At 34.4% G+C, this 27448-nt stretch overlaps 1 protein-coding gene across 1 annotated transcript in view; it reads right to left on the bottom strand.

The window, feature by feature from the left end:
* DOK5 (docking protein 5) overlaps positions 1-27448 on the bottom strand; it is a 147155-nt gene that overhangs the window by 43954 nt on the left and 75753 nt on the right. The window contains exons 3-5 of the mRNA XM_020984259.2: positions 12519-12633; positions 12298-12417; positions 10627-10816 (exon numbers count right to left, since the gene is read on the bottom strand). Coding sequence (XP_020839918.1) covers positions 10627-10816; positions 12298-12417; positions 12519-12633 — 425 coding nt within the window. The remainder of the gene's footprint in view (positions 1-10626; positions 10817-12297; positions 12418-12518; positions 12634-27448) is intronic.

Below are 27448 nucleotides of genomic sequence, written 5' to 3'. Positions count from 1 at the left end.
ATGAACAGAGTCACTGTTTTACTTATTTGTTTGTTTGTTAAATGAACTCCACTTGTTTGCAAACCAGAAAATCTCCCTTCATTGGAAAACACAAAAGGCTATCATCTGCTGTTTTTTTTCTAGTCCCTTTTCTTAAAGATTATTTGGCCTCTTCCTGCATTTTTGGTTTCTTAATCCTTAGTCCCAAATATATAATCTGTAATCTAGTGACACTGGCCTTCTTGCTGTTCTTCACAAAAGACATTGCATCTTCCTACTAAATTCATTTTTACTGGCTATTCCCCTATGCCTGAAAGTTTTCCCCTCATCACCTCCACCTCCAGGCTTCCTTGTAATTTGAGCTAAAATTCTGCCTTCTAAAGAAGCTTTTCCTGGTCTTCCTTAATTCTACTGCCTTCCCTACGAGATTATTTCCAATGTATTCTACATATATCTTGCTTGTACATAATAATTTGGAACATAATTACATTATCTACCTCATTAGATTGTGAGGCCTTTGAGGGCAGGAGCTGTTTTTGCTTTTCTTTTCATCACTAGCACTTAGACAGTGATGGATAGACATATGATAATTTGTTGAATTAAATGTTTTTTTATATGAAAAACTCATCTTAAAACAAGTTTTTTTTAACAAATGTAACCATACCTCATTTCTAAAATATATAGAGAATTAAGACAAATTTATAAGAATACAAGCCATTCCCCAATTGATAAATTGTCAAAGGATATGAATAGACAGTTCTCAGATGAAGAAATTAAAGCCATCTATAGTCATATGAAAAAATGCTCTAAATCGTAATTGATTAGAGAAATGCAAATCAAAACACCTCTGAGGTACCACATCACACCTATCAGATTGGCCAACATGACAAAACAGGAAAATGATAAATGTTGGAGAAGATGTGCGAAAATTGGAACACTAATGCATTGTTGGTGGAGTTGTGAAATGATTCAACCATTTCGGGGAACAATTTGGAACTATGCCCAAAGGGCTATAAAAATGTGCATACCTTTGATCCAGCAACAGCACTTCTAGGGCTATATCCCAAAGAGATCATACAAATGGGAAAAGGACTCACATGAACAAAAATATTCATAGCAGATCTTTTTGTGGTGGCAAAGAATTGAAGGTGAGAGTATGCCCATCAATTGGGAAATGGCTAAGCAAGTTGTGGTATATGAATGTAATGGAATACTATTGTGCTATAAGAAATGATGAACAGGCTGACTTCAGAAAAACCTAGAAAGACTTGTGTGGTCTGATGCTGAGTGAAGTGAGCAGAACCAGGAGAACACTGTACACAGTAACAGCCACATTGTGCAATGACTAATATTGATAAACTTAACCCTTCTCTGCATTACAAGGATCTAAGACATCTCCAAAGGCCTTGTGATGAAAAATGCTATCCACATCCAAAGAAAGAACTATGGAAGTTGAATCGGTATTTTTTTTCTCTTCTGTTGAGTTTTGTTTTCTCTTTCTGAGGCTTCCTCCTACTGGTTTTAATTTTTACTTACAACTTCTAATGTGAAAATATGTTTAATAGGAATGTGAATGTGTAGCCTATATCAGATTATACGCCATCTTGGGGAGAGTGGTGGGGAGGAAGGGGGAGAAAAATTTAAAACTCAAAAGCATATGGAAGTGATTGTTGATAAATCAAAATAAATTAATAAAATTAAATAAATAAACAAATAAATGTAACCATAGAACTTACTCAAATTTTGAATTAATTCAATGGGCAAAGGTGGGATGAGAGTGAAACAGTTAATCTAGTGGTTAGGCAAGTTTTGTCCTCTCTGAGCCTCAATTTCCTCATCTATAAAATGAAGGGCCTGGGCTAGATGATTTCTCAAATGCCTTTCTAGTCACCAAATTCTACGGTTTTACTACTCTAAGTCCTACAAATGGTCTAATGATTTTTGATACTCTAACCAATAATGTCCACTTCTCATCTTGGGAGAGATAAATGAAAACTATGGTATTACTAATGTGTCTCCAAACTCTAAGTCCATGCTCTAAGAGAATCCATATGTATTCCTTTTTTTATCCCTTTCCTTTCATATAATGCTTTCGTCTTGGAAGTTTTCCAAAATTCAAATGGAATCCCCATTCTGCCAAACTCTTTTCTTCTAGACTCCTACTTAACACAATCATGTAAAAAGAAAACCGGAGAAGCCAAAGCAATGGTCCTGAGACAATCCTCTCATGGCTTAACCTGCATGCCATCAGTCCATCCAAATGTTTGTAACAATCAGGGACTTTGTACCAGTACAGCGACATTTACATTTTGAATCCTTTAAGTATTGCAGTTTCTAAGAGACAGTGCAATTTCCACAAAGGTACAACAATTGCCCACCCCCAAACAGTGGGTTATATGTTTTGGCAGATGTGCACACATCTAAAGAACTGAATAATTATCATGGGAAGTCACATGATCCCATCTCAATGTTCACAGGTGGGCCTCTCCATTTTTCAAAGCATCATGTTCAAATACCTCATTTTGGTGGAGAGACAACTCTAAGTTCTTGAAGTCTATGCCAGCAAAGGGTAAGTCTGGACTACCCTATCAATGTTTTTAACATGAGCTCAGTGACAAACTATGTCTGTCATCTGAGGATCAGCATAACTACCCATCAAGGCTGATCAGCAGAAGTTACACCACTAGGTGATGACTCATTTGTCTGTGATGTCATCAATTCTTACCCATTTTTATTTTCCCAGATACAGAAGAGGAAAAAGAAATAGAGAATCCTAAGAATAGATAGCCTAGTGCTATACTAATAGCCTAACTTATGCAGTATTTTGGGTGGGTCTTCTTGGGAGGATTTATGGAACAGGTATCACATATGATTAGACATGGCTAGGGTGTAATTTGCACCACATGAAAGAGTACTCAGGCCAATGAGATCACCGATCTAAATACATTGGTAACACAATTTTTGTTTTAAGTTGGGAGTGAACTCAGTAACCAACCCATGCCCAAAAGAAATCCTCGCCGTAACATACCAAGGAAAGAGTTATCCAGCCTCTACTTGGAATCCACCACATCCCAACACTCATTCTACTTTGAGACACCTTTAATTGCTAGGAACTTTTTTTTATGTTTTGTTGTGTATTTTGTCTTCCTAACATCAATACTAAATTACTTTGGCCTCTTTGCAACTTCTACTAAAGGATTAAAAAATTGTGGCTGTGCTCTCCTGGGCCAAACACAGCCAGTTTAATCCCTCTTCCAAATGACAGTCCTTCCAATATTTAAGGATAGTCACCGTGTTGCCCCTAAGTCTTATCTTGTCCAGGCTAAACATTCCTAGTTTCTTTGATCAATCCTCATATGACACAAACTTAAGTGCCTTCATCATCCTAGTTCCCTCTTTTGCATGAATTCTCCCCAGTTTATTAATATCCTTAAATGGCAGTACCCAGAACTAAAACCATAATAGTCCTTATATAGCAGGATTAGGGCAGAATACAGAGGAACTATCACTTCCTTAGTGCTTATTCCTATATTAAGTCCTATATTCTTGCATTCCTCCCTTAATGTAGCTCAGGATCATATTATTAACTGATTCATAACCTGCCATTGCATTTGATACATCAGATTTCTTGGGTTCTTTTCTCGTTTCTTTTAATATAACTTGAATGTTCCTTGAAAAAGTATTTCCACCTTTCCCCCCAAAGAAAAACTTCTTTGACACCATGGAGTCCAATTCCCATGACTCAGACTAAGAAAAGACTTAGATGATAAAGGAAGGCGCTTTTTTTAATTTTGTTTTTTGGGTTTTTTTTTTCATTTTAGAGCTCAGCAGATTATATAAGTTATAGAAGATAAGTTAAAAATTGGGGAGATCTAGTCGGGGACATAAATAGATAATAACATTGGAGGATAATTGTGAAAGTTGTATTAGCCTCTGACTTTCTCCAAGCATCAAGCATATTACTTAGTGCGTAAAGCGCATTTGCTATTTTTTTAATGTTGGTTGTACGATACCACTTTGCCCCAAACTCACCAAAAACAAAACTACCTTTCTTTTTAAATGAAAGCTACTTTAGCAGCAATTAAGTTTATTAAATAAAATGCTCTCAGCATTCATGATTTCTTTTTCAAGAATGTTTCAATTATATGTTCCCCAAAATACCTTTTCATCCAGTCTTCTTGCATCCCACTTAATGACTGCTGTTTTTATATGTATGTATTTTATTCCTTTCCTCAGATTCCTGACCTATCTGATCATTTCATTTAAAAACAACATGAAGAACAACTGTGTGTGCACTCGAGGGTGTGGGGGAAGGGGTGGGAGTGTCTCCCTGGCAGGGAAAGAAAGTGCATTCATGTGAATTAATTATTCTACAGAGTCTGCCAAATGCCACCTGAGGCCCTCTTTCAGCTTGGGAGACAGCAATCTCTCTTCCTCCTTTCTCCCTCCTCCTCCCACTACAGAGAAAGAGGTTTAAATCCACTAGCAAGTAAGGGAGATTTTGACAAGGAGACAAGCTAGCTAACCCAGCAGTCAGTTATCAAATTTACAAGAAGGTTTGAACTGGGCACAAGCCCCTACCCTTTGTGAAACAATAATCTTCCCTATCATACAATCTTGTCTAATGATAATCATTCCACAAGGGCTGTTGCTGCTGTTCTAGTTATTTTGCAGGCAGATCTTTCCACATAAAATGATAACAATGCCCTGGGTCACAGTCTACTTTCTGATATAGATATTCAGACAAGATAATTTTGCTTCTCTGGTTTTTTTTAGGAATTAACAACAGAAGAAAGCAAATAAGAATTGCTTAAAAACATAAATAGCAAAACAAAAATCACAATAGCTTCCCCTACCCTTTCCTGTCTCTAAAGGCTAAATAGTTTTTGGAAAATTAATTACACTTTTCAACTTCAGAAGCAATGGGCAGCAATTAATTGGGTAACTTCAATTTTACATGAGAAAAGAGCTATTTTTACCTTCCATGCCCTGAATTAATCTGTAGAGGAAAAAGAGAGAAAAGTTCAAAATTGATATGAAAACCTAGACAGGTAGTTTCAAATCCTTCATGTTTGCCCTAATCCACAAAGAAGGAATATCTAAATCATCTTGGCCTAAATAGAAATTTACTCCTGGATTATATTTTAGCCTCAGGGCTAATTAGTCAAAATCCTTTCAGTATAGAATGTTCGGGCTAAAAAGGATCCTTCAGAATCTTTAAACCCAGAGATTTTATTTTATAATACTTTATCTCGGACCCAGAGCGTTAGTGTGACTTGCTCAGGGTCACACAGAGCCAGGACTCAAACCCAAGCTTCCTAAAGCTCAGAACAGTATTTTTCCATTAACTCATACTAACTTGCCTTGTTTTCTCTGTCTTGGTGCATCAGAAATCAATAAACAATGAGTTTAAATGGCAATAACTTTAGCATACAAAAACACAGGCACAAAAACAACAACAAAATAATTCACTACTAGATAGATCCTATGGCTAATATCCAAGACAGGAAATCACAACACCCCCCAGGAGAGGCATCTGTGTGAACTCAACCAAAATATGGGAACAAAGAAGCACTCAATAAAAGAAAGTCATATGGAACTATGTATAGAAAGAGAAGGATAATAGCAACTCAGATTCAGGTCATCAGCACAAAAAATTACAGAAAAATCATGCTTATAATCCTAGACTTATTGATCAATTCATATTTTGCAAGAGAAAGGTAAAAAAAATGGGCAACATAGCACTCCAGGTGGTAAATTCAACATCCACCAAATAACTAAAAAGACATGATCAGGGGACCAGGAATTATGGGCCAGAAACTTGCCTTCATCATCTGAGATGATAAATCCCTACAACTCCAAATAGAGATCCTAAACTCTCCTTGAGAAGTCAGCAAATAAAGTACTAGAATCAGAACATCATAACAAGCAGAACAGTCACCTACCACCTTCTGGACAGAACATTAATCTGTAAAAATTTAAGATTGTTTTAAAGAATGTAAGAATATCATTATGTTGAATACTTATAATCTATATACCATATAGAGTACAAAGCTTTCAAAATATAGACACCCCAAAGAAGAAATTAAAACCATTGGTAAACAAACTAAGACACATTTTCTCTGTCATCCTGTCTGCTACTAGAGTTGTCCCAAAGTTGTTTTTTATTGAGCTCACAGAAGATATGCTTACTCCAGTACTTTTACTCAGTTACCAAAAAATGGCTATTTTTCAACTTGTGCAATAGTCTGGAGAGTACTAAATATAAAAAGCAGGATAATGATTTGTTCTAGGAATATTTCTATATGAAATTAATTTTAAAAGATGAGGATGAGATGATTATAATATTAGTAATATGATAACAAGTTATATTGCTGCAGCCCTTCTCCTGAAAAAAAAATCCTTTTAAGATATATGGAGTGAAACTACTATTCCCTTTTAACTGACAAAAAAATTGAGGCTCAGAAAGATACTAGCATAATATTGGGCAAGTCAATGTCTTTGGCCTTCAATTTCCTCAATATTATTGATCCTGTGATGCTAAAGGACTTATCCACATTCAAACAACTGTTTAGTGACAAAGATAGAATCCAAATTCAAGTCTTCTGACTGCAAGTTCAGGGTTTTTTATTGGTTTTTGTTTGTTTGTTTGTTTTGCTTATTTGTTTGTCTGCCACTTCTATATTGCTTCATCTGTTGACATGAATGTATGGTTGTGAAGGAATGGGACTAAAGATAATAACCATTTATATCAAACTCCAGCTTTAACAGTTTTTAAGCTGCTCTAGAAATGTATCTAAAGAATCCACTAAAAGTGCATGAAAGGAGAATTGCCCGTGCTTTGGAAAGAATGTTGTCATGAATTCTGAGGGTCAGGTGAAAAATCAGCTTTTAAATCTTTCTGCAAATCATCGTTGGATGACAGACATGCTAGTGCATTGCTCATGCTTTTGGAATTGGACTAACCCTTCTGGAAAACAATTTGCAACCACATAAGAAAAGTTACTAATTTTTTCATAACCTTTAACCCAGAGTTTCCACTACCTCAAGCTGTGAAAGAAAAAATCCACATGTATCAAAATGTTCATGTCAGCATTATTCACGATATCAAAAGCTATAAATATGTATAATAACTGGGGAGTGGTTGAGTAAACTATGGTATATGAATTCAACAAATTATTACTGTGTAATAAGGAATGATGAATACAATAACTCACAGAAACATAACAAAACTTACACAGTGTATTAAAGCAATAGTATCAAACACAAGTAGAAACAAGGACACTAAGTTTTATATAAAGATCCTTGGGAGCTACATATTGACTTAGAAAACCACATGTTAACATTATCCATGTTCTATTACATTTTTATTTATTTTGTTAAACATTTTCCAATTACATTTTAGTCTGATATGTCTGGCTGCATTCAGGATTGTAGCAGGTCCATGTTTAACACCTCTGAATTAGAGTGAACAAAGAAGAGGCAAAAGAATATATATACATAATGACTTACAATGGTGTAAAGAAAGTCAGCTTGAAGAGGCAATAAACTCTGGCAAAACACATTATCAATAGTCAATGTTGTATTATACCATCAATGCTTCAAGACAAATCCTTCCTTTTTGTTAACAATCAGTAAACTAACTCTTTGGGAGAAATATTTTTGTAACACTGGATTTGTTTGGATGTTTGGGAAATAAAGAAGAGCCTATTGTGTCAAAACAAAATATATCAATGCATTAAAATAATAAACTTCCTAGAGAGTTTTAACTGCCTACAATCATTTATATGGATGAGAAAAAAATTACATAGTTGAAATGGAACTTCCTTGTTTTGATCACTTTCCTGTGAACAGCCAAGGAAGCAAATGCCTATATTAATAAAGGAGAAATGAAACCTTCATGCTTGGAAGAGCTTGCATGCTCTTATTATCCTGAGTTTCTTGATGATAGCTATAAAACACAACATTATGTGATGTTCAGGCAAAATGTAAAATAATGATACTGTTACCTGAAGTATAAGCAACTCTTTCTTGGAGAGTTGGAAGTAAGTACTCAATGCAGCACTCATTCAATGCTTACTGAATACGTGAATAAAAATATAATAATCAATCCATCCTTCTAATATTTTAATACACTTCCCCACTCAATTTCCAGCCTGAGATTTACATTCAAAGAGACTGAAATGATTTTTTGAATCATAATATAAAACTTATCCAAATTAAATATAAATAGAGATAATACGGCACAGTAGAGAACTGGCTTTGCAATAAGAATGATCTAGAGTAAAATTATGCCTCTGACCGATATTAGCTACATGACAATGGGCAAGCCATTTGATCTTTCATTTTTACAAGCAATTCTTCAAAACTGTAAGTTAAAGGTGATTTGCCAATAGATATTGGTAAAGGGATTTTCCACACAGTGTTCTCTACCCTGATGAAATAACAGGTCTAGGCAAGAAAAAAAGTAATCTATCAACACACACTTTGTAACCCTCACCATGTGCAATGCAATATAATTTTACACATTGTACTTTAATGTGGGCTGTTTTTCATGCATCCTGTATATTACTCGAGTTGTAGCCCCAATGCAGTAACTAAATTCAAAGCTGAAAGTACATTAAAGATAAAATAGCCTAACTTCCCCATTTTTTAGGTCAGGAGTAGAAAAATAATTAGCTACAATTCTATTTGTCTAATATTATTTCAAGATCCGGCCTCCTTTCATATTAATTATGTAAAATCAATTTTAAAGAATCTGAAAAGCACCAATATTTATGAAAATGGACAAAGAGTACATAATGACTAGGAACATGATAGATGTGTAGGGAAAAAAGGATCTTAGGAGAGGAAGTCAAGGACAATAGACATCTAGCTAGTCATTTTGGACTGGATAGATAGATGCTGATTATAAACCAACATTCTGCATTGATGGGATCACAACATTTGGGCTAGAATGTAGGGTGGAATTTATTTAACTCAACCCTCTCATTTTACGATGAGGAAAATGAGGCCTGGAAAAGCAAAGTGGGGCAGCTAGGTGGCACAGTGGATAGAACACCAGCCCTAAAGTTGGGAGGACCTGAGTTCAAATCTGGCCTCAGACCAAACACTTGACCTGTAATAGCTGTGTGACCTTGAGCAAGTCACTTAACTCCGATTGCCTCACTTAAAAAAAAAAGTGACTTGCCCGAGGTCACATAATAAGTGGCAGTATTAAGGTATCCTTTGTCCTAGGGCCTCTTTCTGCTTTGACATTTGACATTTTATATTTTATTACATGAATTTTTCTCTTTATTAGTCCATTAACATTAATAAACAATAATTATTTAATATAATAAATATAAATACGCATCATTTCAATAAATAATTTAACAAAATAATTACTTTTAAATAATATTGAATAAGTAGTGTTCATTCATATAAAGGGACTATTTATTGTAATAGATATTATTATATGTATTTTAAAATTATGTTTTATTGCATAAAATATATAATGTCTTATACATCATGTGACATTTCATCTCTTAGCTCTTAGAATTTTCTCTGGCTGTGCCCCAGGCCTAGAATACCTTCCCTCCTCCACTCTGCCTACTGACCTCCCTGGCTTTCTTTAATTCCCAACTAAAATCTCATCCTTTCTGGAAGACTTCCCCAAACCACTCTTAGTTCTCATATCTTCCCCCTGTGAATTATTTTCTTTTTTATCTCGTATGTGGCTTCTTTTGTATGTGTTGTTTGCATGTTGTTTTATAAGATTATAGATAATAAGTTCCTTGAGGGCAGTGACCGTTTTTTGCCTTCTTGTATCCCCAGCACTTGGTTCAGTGCCTGTCACATAATATGTGCTTGATCAATGTTTAATGATTAATTGATTGATATTCTAAAATCTATTTCAGCTCTGACATTCTATGATACATGTTCTAAACTCTCTGCCAGCTCTAACATTTCAATTTCTGTATTATTAGACGTCTTCCAAGTCTGCTGCTCTATGATACCATGATTTCTCCAATAAATCAAAAAGAAAAACAAATTAACAATGAAAAATTCTCTGAGGTTAATAAGAATGCTCCTTTCTACTGGAAACATGTTCAATGGCTGGGCATGTTGTTTATCATTAATTAATAAACCATTTCAGAATCTGAAGACAAAGATATCAAATGCAACAACCTAATTCTTATTTATATGCAATATATTCAACCACAAGTATAAGAAATAAGTATTTAGCCACCATAAAACCACTATACCAAACATTAAAGTTTTATTTTCTAATGCAGTGACTTTTGTATGCTTTGAAAAATTAATTTACACATTGACCATTTCAACTTCAGGCACCTGAGAACAAAAGTATAATAAAAAGTTTGCTATTTACATAGCCATCATCAGGATACAAATCTCAGAGTGTCAGTTTACTTATTTTTAAAATGAACATGATACTTAGTATACTGCAGGGTGTTATAATGAGAAGAACTCATTGAGAACTTTAAATGCTATAGAAACAGGAATTTTTCCTTTCTAAGTTCACAGACATTCCTTTGAAATTCATGAATTCTCTTTGGGACTGGAGTTTACACAAAGACCTATGGACAAAGTGAAGTGAGTCTAAACCCAAAATGGAGCCCATCAAAAACAATTCCTTAAACTCACCTTCCTGCCTCAAATGTGAACCAAGTTGGATCTCGTCCATATCGCCGGAGGGCACTTAATGGCCAAGAGATGAGCTTGACTCTGGGATTCTGGATGTCCCAAAGACAGATATGCTCATATGTTATCTGCAAGGTACATTCCCCATGTACATCTAAGTTAGGAGATGGCATCAAATACACATTGAATCTCTCTGGGAGAAAAACAAAATGTTAGTCTAAAGTCCCTAGGAATTCAATATTGATGACATTGTAGGAATTTTGAGGCATTCAAAACAATTACAACACATTCCTGTATTTGTTACAGAAGATTTTTAAAAGATGGTAAATACACCCTCCATGTCTATAATCAACCTTAGTTCAAGGAAAAATATATTTTTTTTAATGCAAGCCTCCTTCTTAACTAATATACAGATCATGCATGAATAGAGCCTGCTTGTTAAAATGTAAGACACACTATTTACTTGTCTAAAATCCAACTTTTTGGGATAAAAAGAAATATACATTAGGAAACTACAAAAGAAATGATGTGCGTCAATTACAGGTAAAATCATTAAAAACCATTAAAAATCACAACTCTGAATTTCTACTGGCAAATGGAAGTCAATTACACCTTCATCTTTGTGTTCACAATAGATGCAGGTGCACAGTAATTGGTCTTATGTCTTAATTATATCAATGTTGTATCAATCAACTTATAATTATCATAACTCCATGAATAAAACAGCAGCCAAAATTATTTTTAAAAGAGTTCACCCTAGTGCCATGAACTCAAAAGGGCTCCAGGGTGTCTGGAAACATTCCAAGGGAGTTAATGGCACTGTATTTACTGTTGGGCTTCCTTTGCAAATTTTCTGAGAAGAGACATTTATTTATTTATGAAAAAGTATTAAATTATCAAAAATTATTTTGAAGCATTTAACTTCATGATAAGCCATCCTAACAGTTGTTTCCTTCAATCAAATTATCATCCCTACCCAATATAATTACAATTTCTATTAAATAACAAAGAAATCTCCATTATTCTTAAGATCATATAGTTGATTCAAGTAAGCATGAAAAATAGAGCCATAACAGGTTTTCATCTGGCTTGTTCTGCATTGAAAATATTCAATCCAAAATGATAACATAAAATATCTGATACTAGTAAAAATGTTAATACAGTGTAATATTATAATAACAAAGATTCATAATTATATAATACTTACAATTTGAAAATTGAAGTGAGTATATTACTTCATCTGAACCTCATAGTAATCATGTCAGACAATTACATGCTATCTCTATTTTACAGATGTAGAAAGTGAGGCTCAAAAAGGCGAATTGTTCAAGATCATAAAGCTAGACAATATCCCAGATAAACCAGTTATTAGCTGTGTAACAAATCGGGCTATGCCTCAGGAGAAAAGTAGTGTTATTTGGAAGAGAACTGGATTAGGACTCAAGACACTTGGTTTCTAGTCTGAGCTCTACCACTAACTGTGTGATTCTGGGCAATTCACTTCACATTTTACCATCACCTACATATTTATTTTGTTTAAAAATAAGCATTTTATTGCTCTTAGAATGTTACCAAAATTGAACTGAAGTACTTCTATGGTTTATTTCTGGTCCCAGTGGACATTTGGTCAGAAACTTTCAAAACGTTCATAAATTTAGTGTTTCTTTTACATACCACTCTGCTCTCTTTCTACGCCAGTAGCCAAGAGGTCAGGCTCTCCAAGACTGATATCGTTGATACGAGTTCCCAAGCATTCCATCTGCAGCACTTTACACCACTCATCTGCCTCAAGCTCTGTATAAACGCCCAGAAAATCTGCATGTAAGTATATGGTACACTTACATGGTAAAAATCAATAACCCCATATTTTATAGGCACTGCTAAATCAGACACACCTGAGTCACAAGCAAAGGTCTTGGAGGTATCATCATTGAAATAAATCCCAATAGCATGTTTCTTTGTGCTTTTGGGCAATCGTAATACGTTCTTAACATTGTTAAGCTCTGTGACCTGAAAAAGAGCAATTAGAAGTTTTAGTTACACTTCTTGAATTAAACCATATAATGTCAGAGAGCAAAACAGAAAATCAGCCTATTATTGTATCTAGCAAAAATAGCTGCTATTTATAGAGTACTTTGAGGTTTACCAAGTGCTTTTCTCACCACATCCCCATGAATAATAGATATGAGTATTTATTATTATTGTCATCATCATTATTGTTGTTGTTGTTGTTGTTGTTGTTGTTATTATCATCATTATTATTTCCTGAAGTCCCTTATTCAGTGAGGGTTAGAATAAGTTTCAAACCCGGATCTCTTGTGACCCCCTTGGTCCAACATTCTTTCTCCTATACAACAATGAATTTCCAAAAGAAAGCAGCTCAACAGGAAGCTATGGCTTTTAAAGTTCTGAATTTTTGGTTCCAATTGAAGGCTAGCATAAGAGGTGGTAGGAAAGATTTCAGCAGTTCCTTGTTTTTACTTCTAAAGACTTTCAAGCTATTTTAAGCTTAGGTGCCTCACAATCAAAGTGTAACAGCAAAAGGATTGGCCAGAAACTGAGGTGCCTTGGTATTAATGCCCATTTTGTCACTACCTTATTATATGACTTAGGGACAATTCCTTCCCATCCCTTGGTCTTAGGTTCCTTGTTTGAAAAATCAGGCATTCACCAGATCATTTCTAAATTCCCTTCCATTTTAATTGTTTATGGGACTGTTAAGAATGAAAGAAAAATCATTTATTAAGCACTTACTCCGTACCAAAAACTGTTTTAGATGCCAGAGATGAAAAATCTTGAGAAACGGTTTCAAATTTTTCCTCACTTATTCCTATAGAAACTTTCATAGCTCAGAGCTTCCAAACCATGAGCTTATATTTGCTTACTCCAGTTTTTTTAAGATCATTCCCCCTCCACTTATGTTATCCTTGGTAAAATTGGTTGACTTTCACCATATGCTTCATCAAAGTTCTCCTCCAAATATTTTAGATCTTATTATGCAATAGTCCACATAAGGTTGAAATAAAATGATTTTGAAACATATGATCTCTTCCATTTAGGGTAAAATGGAAGAAAGAAAGTTGTATACCAAAGACTGCAATGTAGGGAGAACTGGATGAGTCAGAATCCAATTATGTGCTTTATAAATTAATCTCAATGCCAACCAATTCAACATTCATCCTACAACCCACCCACCTAACCACCCCCCACACACATACAAAAACAACTGCAACTAAAATAATTTACAAAATCCTAAGTTTTTATGGTTCTAATAGAGTTTGGATGCGTTAATCTCAATGCTATTTAACATACATTTATTAAATGTCTAACAGGTGCCAGTTTATGCCCTCCATTTCCAATCTCAAACTAATGTTAAAAAAGCCTTTATAGCTCACCAATATTATTCTGTAATATGGAGACTTCCCTTGGTAGATTTCCTCTCTAAGTTCTAATCCCAGGTTTGCTTTTTTTGTTGTTGTTGTTAGTCATGAACCCATTTGGCAGTCTGGTGATGTCTATGGATTCCTTCTCAGAATAAAGTTCTTAAATATGTAGAATTACAAATAAAATCAATTATATTAAAGTACAGTTTTCAAAAATTTTTTGGAAAGTTCATGACTGCCAAGTTAAGCATCTGTAATGTAACCTGTAACCTTGTAATCCAATGAGTTGTTTCTAATAAAATCCTTCTTCTAGTAACTGAGCATGTTCAACAAAACTACTAATCTTGTCTTCCCACCTTGAGGCTAAAATGCTTAAAGTCTTCCTCATATTACAATCCTTTACTGATGTGATTAAGATGACAAATTAAGAAAACAAGATAGTAGTAGGGAACACTCTTCAGGTGACATAATGGGAAAAGGAAATAAGGTATGCTGCCTTTTGAAGACAGTAGTATAATATCAGGCAAGTTTACATCTGTGAAAGTTTGTGGAGAGCACATAACAATGAACAAAGAATCAAAAAGCTGTTAATGTAAGCTATGCTGCCATGCCATTGCAATCCTAGAAATTAAAGCACGAAGAGGAATCCAATCCAATAGAACACTAAGCAGGGAAGTGAAAATCTGTCTGTTTCAGACCCAAGCAAGAGTTTTGTACAAGTACAACATCCAGTGCTAATGAGTTGTCTTAGGCCTTCAGCTCATTTTTACACAAAGCCCTTATTTCAGCCAGCAGAAACTATTTTTATATCCATTTTACTGTGGAAAATGTTTCACACACATTCAAAGATAACATTCATAATTAAAATGGCACATAAGAATTTGAGTTTTAATATAACTTTAACATTATTTGCAATAGATCACCTAAGTCCGATTTAATATCCTATGTTGACAATATTTCCATTGGACATGACATACTGGGGGCATGACAGATCAATTTTTAAATATTAATAATTTTATTATATTAATAATATCTTAGAAAAAGAATGTTAAATTTAACACAAGAATGTCTTATCTGCTTATGTGTCACCTTTCAACTTTTTTAAAAAATCTACATTATTAGATTTTGTTTGTCACATTATATATTTATAAATTCATAGGCAATGTATATTTTACTTTTTTGATTCTACTTTGGTCAGTGAATCACTTCATTTAAGTGTCTCCACAGATTTTTTGACTGTTCTTTACATTTGTCACATTTCTTACAACACAATATTATCCCATTACACTGCTCTAATCTAATCCATCCAGTCCAACAAATATCCACTAAGAACCTATGAAGGCTCCATTTCAGGACCCAAGGATATAGATGAGATGAAAACAGTCTCTGCCTAAAGAAACTTACTTTGCAGTGGAGGAATATATCATGTTAAAAGAGAGGTAATCAGATGATATTTTGAGTGGCAGAGGGGCACAATTTAGTCAGCTATCAGCATAATTACACATAAGGGTTTTTCTACTTTTTTTTACATATAATACCATTAGGAATAATGTTATACACATAAGATATTTTTCTCCTTTCTAATATAATTCTAGTCATGGAATCACTGGATTGAAGTATATGGTTGGTTTTGTAACCTTGATGGCATGCTGACAGATTGTGTTCCAAAAAGTTTGTACATAATAATAGCTTTGTAGCATAGCTTTTCATGGAATACAAAAAACACTTTAAGTTTATCTTTAGTTTCTATTCATGGCTCATCTTTGTATCCCAAGTTAACCTTAAATCTTTTGATACTGATCAACCAATAAATATTTATTAAGTACCTACTATGTGCCAGGAACTGTGCTAAGTGCTAGGGATAAAAAAAAAAGAGGTAAAAGGAAGAGTCTGCCCCCAAGGAGTTTACAGTCTAATGGGGGAGACAATATGCAAACAAATATATATACAAAATAACCTATATACAAAATAAATAGGAATTATTTTCTTATTTTATTCTGAATTTAAGAAAGCATTTCCATAACATAGTAGAATAGAAAACAAGATGATTGTACATGAAACTGCAAATTCATTACGTACAACTGAAGGATTAAGAAGGGTTGGAGAAGGCTTCGTGTAGAAGGTAAGATGCTAGTTGGGACTTTTTAAAGGAAACCAGGGAGGTTAGTAGGCAGAGGGGAGGAGGGAGAGCATTCCAGGCATGGGGGACAACCAGAGAAAAAACCCAGAGCTAAAAGGCATGTGGCTTTCTCTAGCTGAAGAAAAGGACTCATTAGTTACAGAAAACAAAAAGCATTTTAAATCCCCCATTAGGTTCTCTCTTCTTTTCCCCTTCTCTAGTCAACATAAAGACCACTAAGTCTAACCTGCATGGGTCAGACCTAAATTTCAGCACACATGGTAAGGGTCAGATGATCACGTATGTAAAGTTGGAAGAGATCAAATTCTCCTAATTTTACATATGAGGAAACTGAGACCGAGGGAAGCTAAGTGATTTGCTCAGAATCACATAGGAAGTTAAGCATCAGAGGTGAAATTTGAACCCAGGTCCTCTGACTCCAAAGTCAGTACTTTTTTTTTCTACTGCACCATGCTTTAGAGGTAAGAAGGTTGTAACCATTAAAACATAGTTCTTCTTGAACCATATTTCCTATAGCCAGCCAAGATTTTGCCCTAAAGGATTCTACTTTTAGTTGCCAGGATGTCAGCTCAGACTCATAGGGCAATTTCTTCAAGATGGCATGTAATATCACTCATCAATCAGGAAATGAATAAATAGTGAAAGGTAGGCTAGGAAAGTTGAACCCCCCCAAGACAACTTCTTTGATTAAAGTATTCCAATCTAGCTGGAGCAGTCTTGTCTTTTGCCTACCTGGTCTCTATGGCGAGGCATTTCTAGAGGGCTAAGCTATAGATGAATCCTTTAGCACAGCAAATTTCCCACTCTAAATTGAGCTGGCACATTGATCATAATATCAAGTAATCTGTTATAGCCTATTTACTCCAAGAGGCTGCCCAATATTACCACTGATGGTTTCTGAGAAGTGATATAAAACATGCTCAAGGACATGAATGACTAGAAGCAGCTAGGTAACAGAGAGCACTTAACCTGAAGTCAGAAAGGCTCAATTTCAAATCCAACTTAAGACTTTTATTATCTGTATGGCCCTGGGCAAATCACTTGACCTTTGTCTTTCCTCATATGTAAAATGTGGGAAACAAAAATGATAGCACCTACTTCTCAGCGTTGTTGTGAGAATAAAATGAAATAATATCTGTGAAGCACTTTGTAAAACTTAAAGTGCTATGTAAATGCTAGCTATTATTATGAGCTTTTATTAGAAAATAGATGTAGGCCAACCATATAACAAGAGCAAAGAATAACTGGTAGATAGCCAAATAGTGCAGTGGTATCTATGAAATATTAAATATCATGGAGGAACATATATATATACACACTGCATTGAACAAATGCTTTATGAAAATTTTGTGTAAAGACACAGACAAGAATCACACAGAATGAGAAAACATCGATGGGTTTCTATTGGCAGTACCCATACTGATGAGGTCATGGATTTGCTACAGTAGTTAAGTAAACAACTTTATGGTTTGGCCATAACTTAATCACTAGAGCTTAGATCAGGTGACTCGAATCATAGGAATATGGAGGCACAACCTATTCTGTGCCTGTCTCCAGAAATGCCTCATACCTCACTAGCTAGTCGGAGGAATGGTTAGTTAGTTAGTTGTAGTTCCTAAAGGGACTTCACTAGATTTATCATTAATATGAAACTTAGATGTAAATTAGTCTAATCTCTTTATTTTACCAAAGAGGAAATCAAGACTCAGAGAGGTTTATTGACTTGCTCCAAATGGCATAGCTATTCTGGTATGAAGGCTGGGATTTCACTCACGACTTTTGAAAACAAAGTTAGTACTATATTGCCTTTCCCATGAACTTCCTTCTCTTGAATTGAAAGGTCTTCTACCACATTGAGACTGAATTCAATTTCATGGACATCTTTAATGAAGGAGAAGGATTTCTACAGAAAGAACCTGAGCAGAAAATGTGGGTTTGGAGATATCTTTATTCTGAAGAGAATTTTATGGCACTGAGGAAGAAAATCTGGAAAAATGCAACCAAGGAGGATCTACCAGTATTGTTAATTCATTTCAAAGGTCAAGCAATTATCAGAAAAAATTCTCTTCTATTTGCCCAGAGGCACAGTCATAGATTTCAACAGAAATTAGATAAAGCTTCAGTTCACACTTGACATTCTATAGATTACACATTTGAATAATTGAATTTCTTTCCTTTTTTTCATCTTTCACAAATGTATTTTGCCAGTGAGGAAGATACCAATGTATATTCATTTCTCTTAAGCAGTATCTTAACCTTGTTTTTGTATTATAGCTATTTTTGAAATAAAATAAAAATCTTTGGCTCACTCAACAGGGTATAGTAAAAACTTCACTAGGTTTGATATCAGACTAGACTGCCCCAGGTGACAATGAGCAAATCCTATGCTCTATCTAGGCCTCAATTTTCTCATATGCACATACAAATAAATATACACACACACACACACACACGCACACGTGCGTGCACATGTGCGTGTGTGTGTGTGTGTGTGTGTGTGTGTGTGTGTGTGGAGGGGGGAGACTTGCTGTTTTCTAAAGTCCATTTAAGTTCTAAATCATATTATCTTATTGTCCTAGAAAGTGATTTTAATTGAGATCTAGTCCCTCATGACTCTCTAAGGGAGTCAGAAAACTTTGTTATTCTATTATTATTCTCAGTGTGGAAACTATAAACTATAAAGCAATGAGCTTAAATTTTATTTCTGGAAAAATTCTAGGATTATTTTCAAGGGGAAGTTTTGGGAGCACCTAAAAATGGAAGCAATGATGAAAAGTCTGCATGATTTCAAGAAGAATAGGTCATGCCAGACATAGCTTATTTTCTTTTTTCATGCTTTAACTAAACTGATCAATCACAGGAATATTACAGATACAGCTTTCTTTAATGTCAATGAAATATTTCACAAAGTTTCTCATGTTATACATATGAATCTTCTAGAGAGATTTGATAGTACTCTAAAGTGGCTTTAGAACTCATTGGATAATTAGACCCAAGAAGTAGTGATTAATAGGACAAGGACAATTTGTAAGGAGGTCTCTAGTGGAAGATCCCAGGGATCCATCGTTGGTCCTATTCAAGCTAATTATCAATGAATTGGGTAAAAACACAGGTGACATCTTTGTCAAATGTACAGATGGCACAAAATTTAGAGTGATTTTTTTAATATATTCAATGACTGGGTTTAGCTCCAAATTAAAAGGCTAGAACAATGGGCAAAAATAAGGTGAAATGTAATAGGGATAAAACTAATGATCTATCGTTGGGTTCTAAAAACCAATTTCACATATACAAAATTGAGGAAACATAGCTGGGTAACAGCTTCAGTTTTAAAAGACATGGAGATTTTAACTGAATGAAATTTCAAAATGCATCAACAGTATAACATGATAGCCAAGAACGTTTAAGGCTCTCCTACATCGCATTGGAAGAGGCACTGTGACCAAGATGAGCAGCAACAGTTGCATATTACTCTACCCTGGTCAGACCACATCTGGAATACTTTGTTCAGTTCTCAGAAAAAATAAGCTTCAGAATAACCAGAAACAAGTGACCAGGATGATGACAGGAATAGAGGACATGTTATCCAAGGATTGGTTGAAAGAATTTTGGATATTTAGCCTGGAAAAGAGAAGACTTAAGGAAAACATGATAGCTACCTTCCATTATTCAAAGGGTTGTCACATGAAAGAATGATCAGACTAATTCTACTTGATGCAGAAGGTAATCAATAAGAGCCACAGAGAGGCAGATTTAGACTTGACATAAGGACAAAAATTGAAGCAAGTGGGGCTACTAAGGAGTGGAATGAGCAATGATCACTTGATGGAAATGCTATAGAAGGGATGCTTGTTTAGGTATAAGGAAACTAGAGGATCTTTTTTTCTTAGCTGTTAGATTCAATGATATTAATTCTGGTGATCTTTCTCTATTTATTACATTGCTTCTTTGTATGGATACAAATAGAATATTTGTCAATTATGAAATAAACAGCCTCAGCCAACTTAGCATCTTTGCTACCTGAAACACAAAAATATAAATCTCCATTGGCCTGCATTCTATTTATTCCAAAGTAACTTCATGTGACAAAAGGATCTTCAGTCAATAATCATTTATTAAATTTCTACTGTGTGCCAGACTGTGGGTATATAGAGGCAAAAATGCAATACTGCCTACCTCAAGGACCTCACTTTCTACTGTCAGAAACAGCATGTACACATATTAGTGAATACACAGTAAGTGACAAAAGGAGGCTAATAATAAGCTGGTGGGATCAGAAAAGGCCTCATGAAGTGTATCTTGAGATGAGTTTTGAAGGAAGCTAGGAATCATTAGAGTTAAAGGGGATGAAAAAGTACATCCCAGGCATGGGACAGGCTGTGCAATGATATGGATATGGGAAAAGGAATGTTGTATATAAGGAACAAGTAAGTAAGCCAATTTCAGTGGGCCAGAGGATTTGTAAAGAGGTATGATGTGCAATAAGATTGGAAAGGTAGGCAAAAGACAGATTGCAAATAGTTTTAAATGTCAAACACAGAAGTGTATATTTTATCCTACAAACAATAAGGAGTCATTGGAGTTTTTGAGCAACAAAATAACATTCCTAATAGCTTGGGAATATCAATTTGTTAACTCCATGTAGGATAGATTGGAGAGGGGAGAAACTTGAGGCAGAAAAAACAATTCAGAGGCTATTACAATATTTTAAGAAGAAGGGAATAAAGGCCAAAGGGGGAAGAGAACTGGACTGCGTAACATTCTTTAGCAGATAGATTCATTCATTCATTAATACAACACACACTTATTAAGGTTCTAAAGTTTGCCAAGGACTACTTTCATCCCTGGGATATATAAAACAGTCATAAAATTTGTTTGGGGTGTGGAATGAGAGAGGAATGATAAAACCTCAACAAAAATAATGAAAATGTAAACAAGAGTTAAATAAGGGTAAAGGAGATATTTGGTAAATAAAGTGCATGAAAATTCTGAGGAAGAAGAGAGAGACAACTTTCATCTGGAGGCCTGGAGTGAAGGAGGCAGTGATAAGGGCCAGATTCCTGGAGAACACCTAGTCCTCTGTCTCTAATCTCTTCTATAAATCCAAATAAATTTCAAAGGATTTCAAACTTTTACTGTGTCCTGCTGGCAGATGACTCTCTGGAATTGGAGTTTGCATGACTATAGACATAAATAGACTTTTCTTTTTTCTCACTCAGTTATAACTCAGAAGTTTTTGAGTGGTTTTCTAAAAATGTTTTCACTGGTAACATTAGGCAATAGATCAGCCTAGAAATGTACTAATCCTAAAGTCTGAGCTCTAGTACTTTATTTAATTGTTTCTTGTTGTCATTTTCTCATGTCCCATTGAACTTCTCCCAAGTAACCACTTCCATACTCAACCAGCTCTATGGAAAGTTCTGTATAACTAACAGAGAACCTGAGTTTAATTACCTTACTAGCTGTGTGATCTTGAGCAATATATTTGACCTCCCAGCCTCAGTTCACTCTTCTGCAAAATAAAGATGTTGGACTACCTGGTCTCTTCCAACTCTAAGTCCTCTTATTCAAATCCCCTATGTGTTCAAGTCTTAGCTTTACCATTCTCTAAGCATGATGTCATGCAAATCACTTAGCTTCTCTAGGCATAAGAGGATTCCTCATCTACAAAATGGAGATATTAAACTGTTATTTCCTCCTTTGGTCCATTGGGTCTATCAACTAAAAAGGTTTTGAATATGTTCTTCCACGGGACTATATGTCTGTTGCACAAAGATCAGCTTAGCCTTAGAGAAGTATGTGGAGATGCTAGATAAGATCAAAACTAATCAATAATTATTTATTAGGTACCACCTATGTGCCAGGAATCATGATAGATATTGGAGATACAAACAGCAAGTGTGTATATGTGTGTGTGTACAGACACACATATGCGTATATATATATGTATATATACATACATATATATGTATGTATATATACATATACATATATGTAATGTATATATACATACATATATATGTATGTATATATACATTACATATATGTAATGTATATATACATACATATATATGTGTGTATATATACATATACATATATGTAATGTATATATATATGTATATATAGCCTCAAGGAACTTACATTCTATGATTACCAATTTTGATACACAGTGACATTTTCAGATACATCAATTCTTGATGACTATGTACTAAGCCCTAGATGGTCTTAATTAGTGGAGGAAGCACTCACGTTGAAGAAACCATAGATCATTAGAGTACTGAAGTATTATTCATTTGCAAAATGAATGTATTAAATTATGTGATCTTTAAGGTTCTTTACAATTATAAAACCTGTGATTTTATGTGTTCTTCCTCTTTGAAAGGCATAGGAAAGTATAATGACCAATTAGGAAAAATAAATTCCATTAGTCATTTGGCCTTTTTGACAACAGCTACTCTTGAATCTGTTGATTGGTCCATTTTGGATAGATAGATAGATAGATAGATAGATAGATGGATGGATGGATAGATAGCATGCATATGTACATATGTAAGTATCCATGTGGCATATACTTGTATGTACATATATGTATGTATGTATATTACTGTCTCAATAATATTTAAACCACTTTCTTAAGCATCCTCTCTTTAACAAAGAATTGTGAGGCAGATGGTGAAAATGTCCTGGCTTGTATTTCCTTTTTTCTCATTATATTTCTATTTTTTTTTAATTAATGAAAGTTGATTTTTCCTCTTCTTCCAGCCCCTTCCCCAACAATTAAAAAAAGAATAAAAACAAAACCCTTGCGACAAATACACATAGTTAAGTAAAACAAATCCCTACATTGGCCACACCCAAAAATATGTTTCATTCTACACCCTGAGTCCATCACCTCTCTGTCAAGAAGCTGCTAGCATGCTTCATCATTGGTCTTCTGGAGTCATAGTTGGTCATTGCACTGATTAGAATTCTTAAGGGTTTCAAACTTGTTTATTTTTATAGCGATATTATTGATAAACTGTTCTTATTCTGGTCAATTCTCTATCATTTCACATAAATCTTCTCAAGTTTCACAGAAACTGTCATTTACATCATTTCTTATGGTGCAATAGTATTCCATTGTATCCATATACTTTAATTTGTTCAGTCATTCCTCAAACAATAGGTATCTTATTAGTTTGTTGTCCTTTGCTCCTACAAAAAGAATACTAGCTTGCATTTGTTAGAATAATGATGGAAACTACCAGACAGTGAACATTATCTGTGGTATGCTTTTTGGAACCTATGTACAGGCAGGAAGAGTAGAAGTGTGTAGAGATCATTCTTAGCAAAAAAAAATGTTCACTTTTTCTATGATGTGTTCCATCTCTTAAATTCTTTCCATAATGAGACATTTGATTGCTCTTCTTGGTTGAAAGAAATGAAGTTTCTGATTGAGGTTTACCTCTTGCTCCTTCTTAATTCTACCTATGATGCAATTCAACTAGAATTTCTGATAGATTCTATGTACTGCTCTACAACTATAAGGAAACTTTGACAAGAAAAATTCAATATGAAAGCACAGACACTATACAATAATGACTCCATATGAAAAAGAGTGCACTAGAGAAAACAGGGTGGAAACAATAATTTCTCTTTCTTTTAAGACTCAGCTCAGGACCCATTTCAACAATAAAGCCCTCCTCTATTGCTATAGCCTTTGACCACCCAAACTTCCTCCCAGAACATGAAGAAGGAGAGGTCCCTAAGAAATTATATAGCCCAAATGGACTCATTTTAAACCTAGGAAAACTGAGACTCAGACTGGAAAAGTAGCTTACCCAATGTTAGCTAGTGGCCGAGCCAGAACTAGCACCTCAGATCTCCAAACTTCCTGTCCAGTACCCTTTGCCATTGCTCATGAAGACTCCCACACAAACAGCTGAGGCTGGGACTTAATGTTTACTGCTATTTGCAGAGCTATATGGCATGGGTTCCCATGAATTAATGCCATGAATCACTTTGTCAGTATGAGTAAGCCATGCTACACTCAGATCTATTACATATCCATTGAATTTAAGAAATAGCCTCAATGGTATATCATCTTCCTCTATATACATCCTTTAATCATTATGCTGCGTTCTATTTCTCTGATTCTCAATTTCAAACAAAATTTCTTAAGATTACAATTCTTTAAAAAGAGACATTTCTCAATATGTTTAATACATCTTTCTATTTGATATCCACTTAGGAATTCCCTAAAATGTCTGCTAAATTATTTTAGCTATTAAAAGTCATACAGGAGATGGCTTATACATAATAAATGATAGTGCCCATTAAAATAAATGTTTAACAGCCAATAATTAACAAAGTGGCCATACTTAAAAAGTTTAATTTGCTGCCAATATAGTTTTGCATTAACAACTTGGAAAACAATTACAAATTACACAATTCAATTTTCCAAATGGATTATTTTGTAACTAGACAGAGACACGTTTGAATTACTTGGTGTTTCAAGGAAAGATTAATACAATCGGATTAAAATGCAGATACCCTTGAGGATTTGGTATATTCCTGTCAGATTTATGCAATTAGTTGGTATTGTGTTGGAATATTAATTCTGCTTCTGGTGCACCACAAAGTCAAAAGCCATTTAAAGAAACAAGGATTTGATGCTCAATTTTTTCCTCTTTTTTTGCTGATGGTAATTTACAGATGATGATTTATTTATGTTTACCAAATGAAAACAAGGGTGCTACCTAAAAGGCAATTTTCTGCCTTGCTTTTTCAGTCGGTAGCCTAATTATTTTTTTCCCCTTATGGGACTGAATGAATTAAGTGAGCAATTCACTTTGCGTATGTAAATTGCAATGCTCTGTAGAAGCTCCAAATTACTTCATTCTAAAAAAAAAATTAGCCATCATCCTCAAAATGCAGACCATAAACTGCTTCAAATTCTGAAATATGTTTAGAAAAAAAGGAAGCAAGGTAATAAATTATGGAAGAGACTCATTTACTGGCTAACAGTGGCTCATTTCCTAACCATAAATAAAGCTAATTGATATTAATTTTATCTACAAAAAATGTTTAAGAACTCTTCATATAGCTAGATGATAAAGTTGATAGTGTTGGACATAGAGTCAGGAAGGCCCAAGCTTGAACCTCATCTCAGATATTTGCCAGCTCTGTGTGACATTGGGCAAATTACTTAATCTTTCTTAGCCTCAGTTTCCTCATCTGTATGATGGAGATAATGATAGCATCTAGTTCACAAGATTACTGTGAGGATTGAAGGAGATAATATATGTAAAAGTGCTTTGCAAACCTTAATGCACTATATAAATGCTAATTATTTGTTATATTATTATATATTACCTATTACTATATATTATACAATATATCATATGTATTATATATTATTGTAATATTATTTGTTATTAATAATTTGTTAATATTATTATGCCATGAACTTAAAGTCTAATAAGCATGGGTTCTAAGGCCATCCGTGCATTAAATGTTTCCAAATGTTTCTGGACACGTGAGCAACAAAAAGTTGGGGGGACAGGTTCCCTGATTTCATCAATATCAGATAGCCAGTATAGAAGCTCATAGCACTCACTCAGATCACCAACCTATCTGTTAACTTATTGTCTTAGAGAATTGACTATGGGGCTGAGTTAAAGAGTTTACATAGTGGTCACATAGTTAGTATGCACGAAAGACTGCACTTGAACTCAAGTCTTCTTCCACAGTCCAAAGTCATGTACCATACCTCCTCTCAATTTCTTTTTTTTTTACCTTTTCCTTTTGCCTGGCTATATAGAACTGGAACAGAGAGTGTTCAATTCAATGAGACAAGAATTGTGAAGAACAGAAGCTGAAGAAACTTAATCAGACATGGCCCGTTAGCAGATACAAATCTGCACTCATTGTAAAAGTTGCATCAGAAATTCACCAAAAAAATTAATAAATAAGATCAATGTCCTTTTCAAAGGTATCTCTGCAATAGCAATGCAACAGATCAATGAGAAAGACAGCCAGTCAGTCAAACAAATGAATCCTTAAATTACACCATGTCAAATCCAATTGGAATGATTTTATGGATTAAATTATTTATTTTATAGCCAAGAAAACTGAGGGCCTGAGAGGCATGTTAACTGGTCCTAAGTCAAACAGCTAACACATCCAAGATTCTAACTTGAGGCTAAATTCTAGTTGAACTGTACCATCTGCCTCTTGTCACTAAATTGAGGGATGAGGGTGGGACCAGACAGTTATTCTAGAATTTAAAACAGAATCTAAATTTGCACCCAGACCACAAATGTCTCTGTACCCCAATAGACAACTGCAGCTCTCAAGTTCAAGCTAAATAAGCATTTAAGGAATCCATCAATCAAGTGGAGAATAATAATAAAAAAAAAGATTTAGACTAGCATTTTAAACCATACACCAGAATAAATTCCAAAAAGATAAACTATCTAAATATAAAATGCTACACTGTTAAGAAGAGAATGGAAAGTGATATTGCTTTCACAAATATAGAGAGGCAAATTCATAGCCAAACAAGAGTTAGAAGAGATTACAAACAGCAAAATAAACAGCATCAATTATCCAAAATTAAAAGCCTTTTCTAAAAATAAAAGCTTTTTAGCAGTTAGAATCAGAAAAACATATACATGGAGTGGAGAATCTTTGCATTAAATATCTGATAAAAGTATGACATTAAAAATCTAGAATGAGTTGATATAAATCTTTTAGATTAAGAGTCATTCCACAATAAAAAAATGGTCAAAGGGTATGAGTACTCTGCAAAAGAACAAATAAAAGCTAGGAATAACACCTGAAAAAATTGTTCAAAATCACTAATAATCTAAGAAATTCAAATTAAAACGACCCTGAAATATCATCAACAACCAACAGTGTTAAAGCAAGGATGAGAAAAGATGGGAAAATTCATTGTTCGATGGGATGTGGAAAGAGAAGGATACTAATTCACTTTTGAGGAGGAACAGAATAAAAAGAAAGAAAAGAGAAGAAAAAGAAGAAAAATACGATAGTAGGAAATACATAGTAATCATAATTGTGAATATTAGTAGGAGGAACTCACCCATTAAATGGAAGTGGATAGCCGAATGGATTAGAAACCAGACTCCAACAATATGTTGTTTACAAGAAACACACTTGAACCAGAGAGGCCCATACAGAATTAAGAAAAAGGGCTACAGCAGGATCTATCATATTTCATCATATTTCAGCTAAATTTTAGAAACTCATGGGTAGCAATCATGATTACAGATAAATAAAAAAATAAACCTAATTAAAA

Source organism: Phascolarctos cinereus, unplaced genomic scaffold (assembly GCF_003287225.1).
Source record: "Phascolarctos cinereus isolate Bilbo 61053 unplaced genomic scaffold, phaCin_HiC Scaffold_2;HRSCAF=192, whole genome shotgun sequence".
Classification (NCBI taxonomy): domain Eukaryota; kingdom Metazoa; phylum Chordata; class Mammalia; order Diprotodontia; family Phascolarctidae; genus Phascolarctos; species Phascolarctos cinereus.
This window is presented reverse-complemented; position numbering and strand designations above follow the sequence as displayed.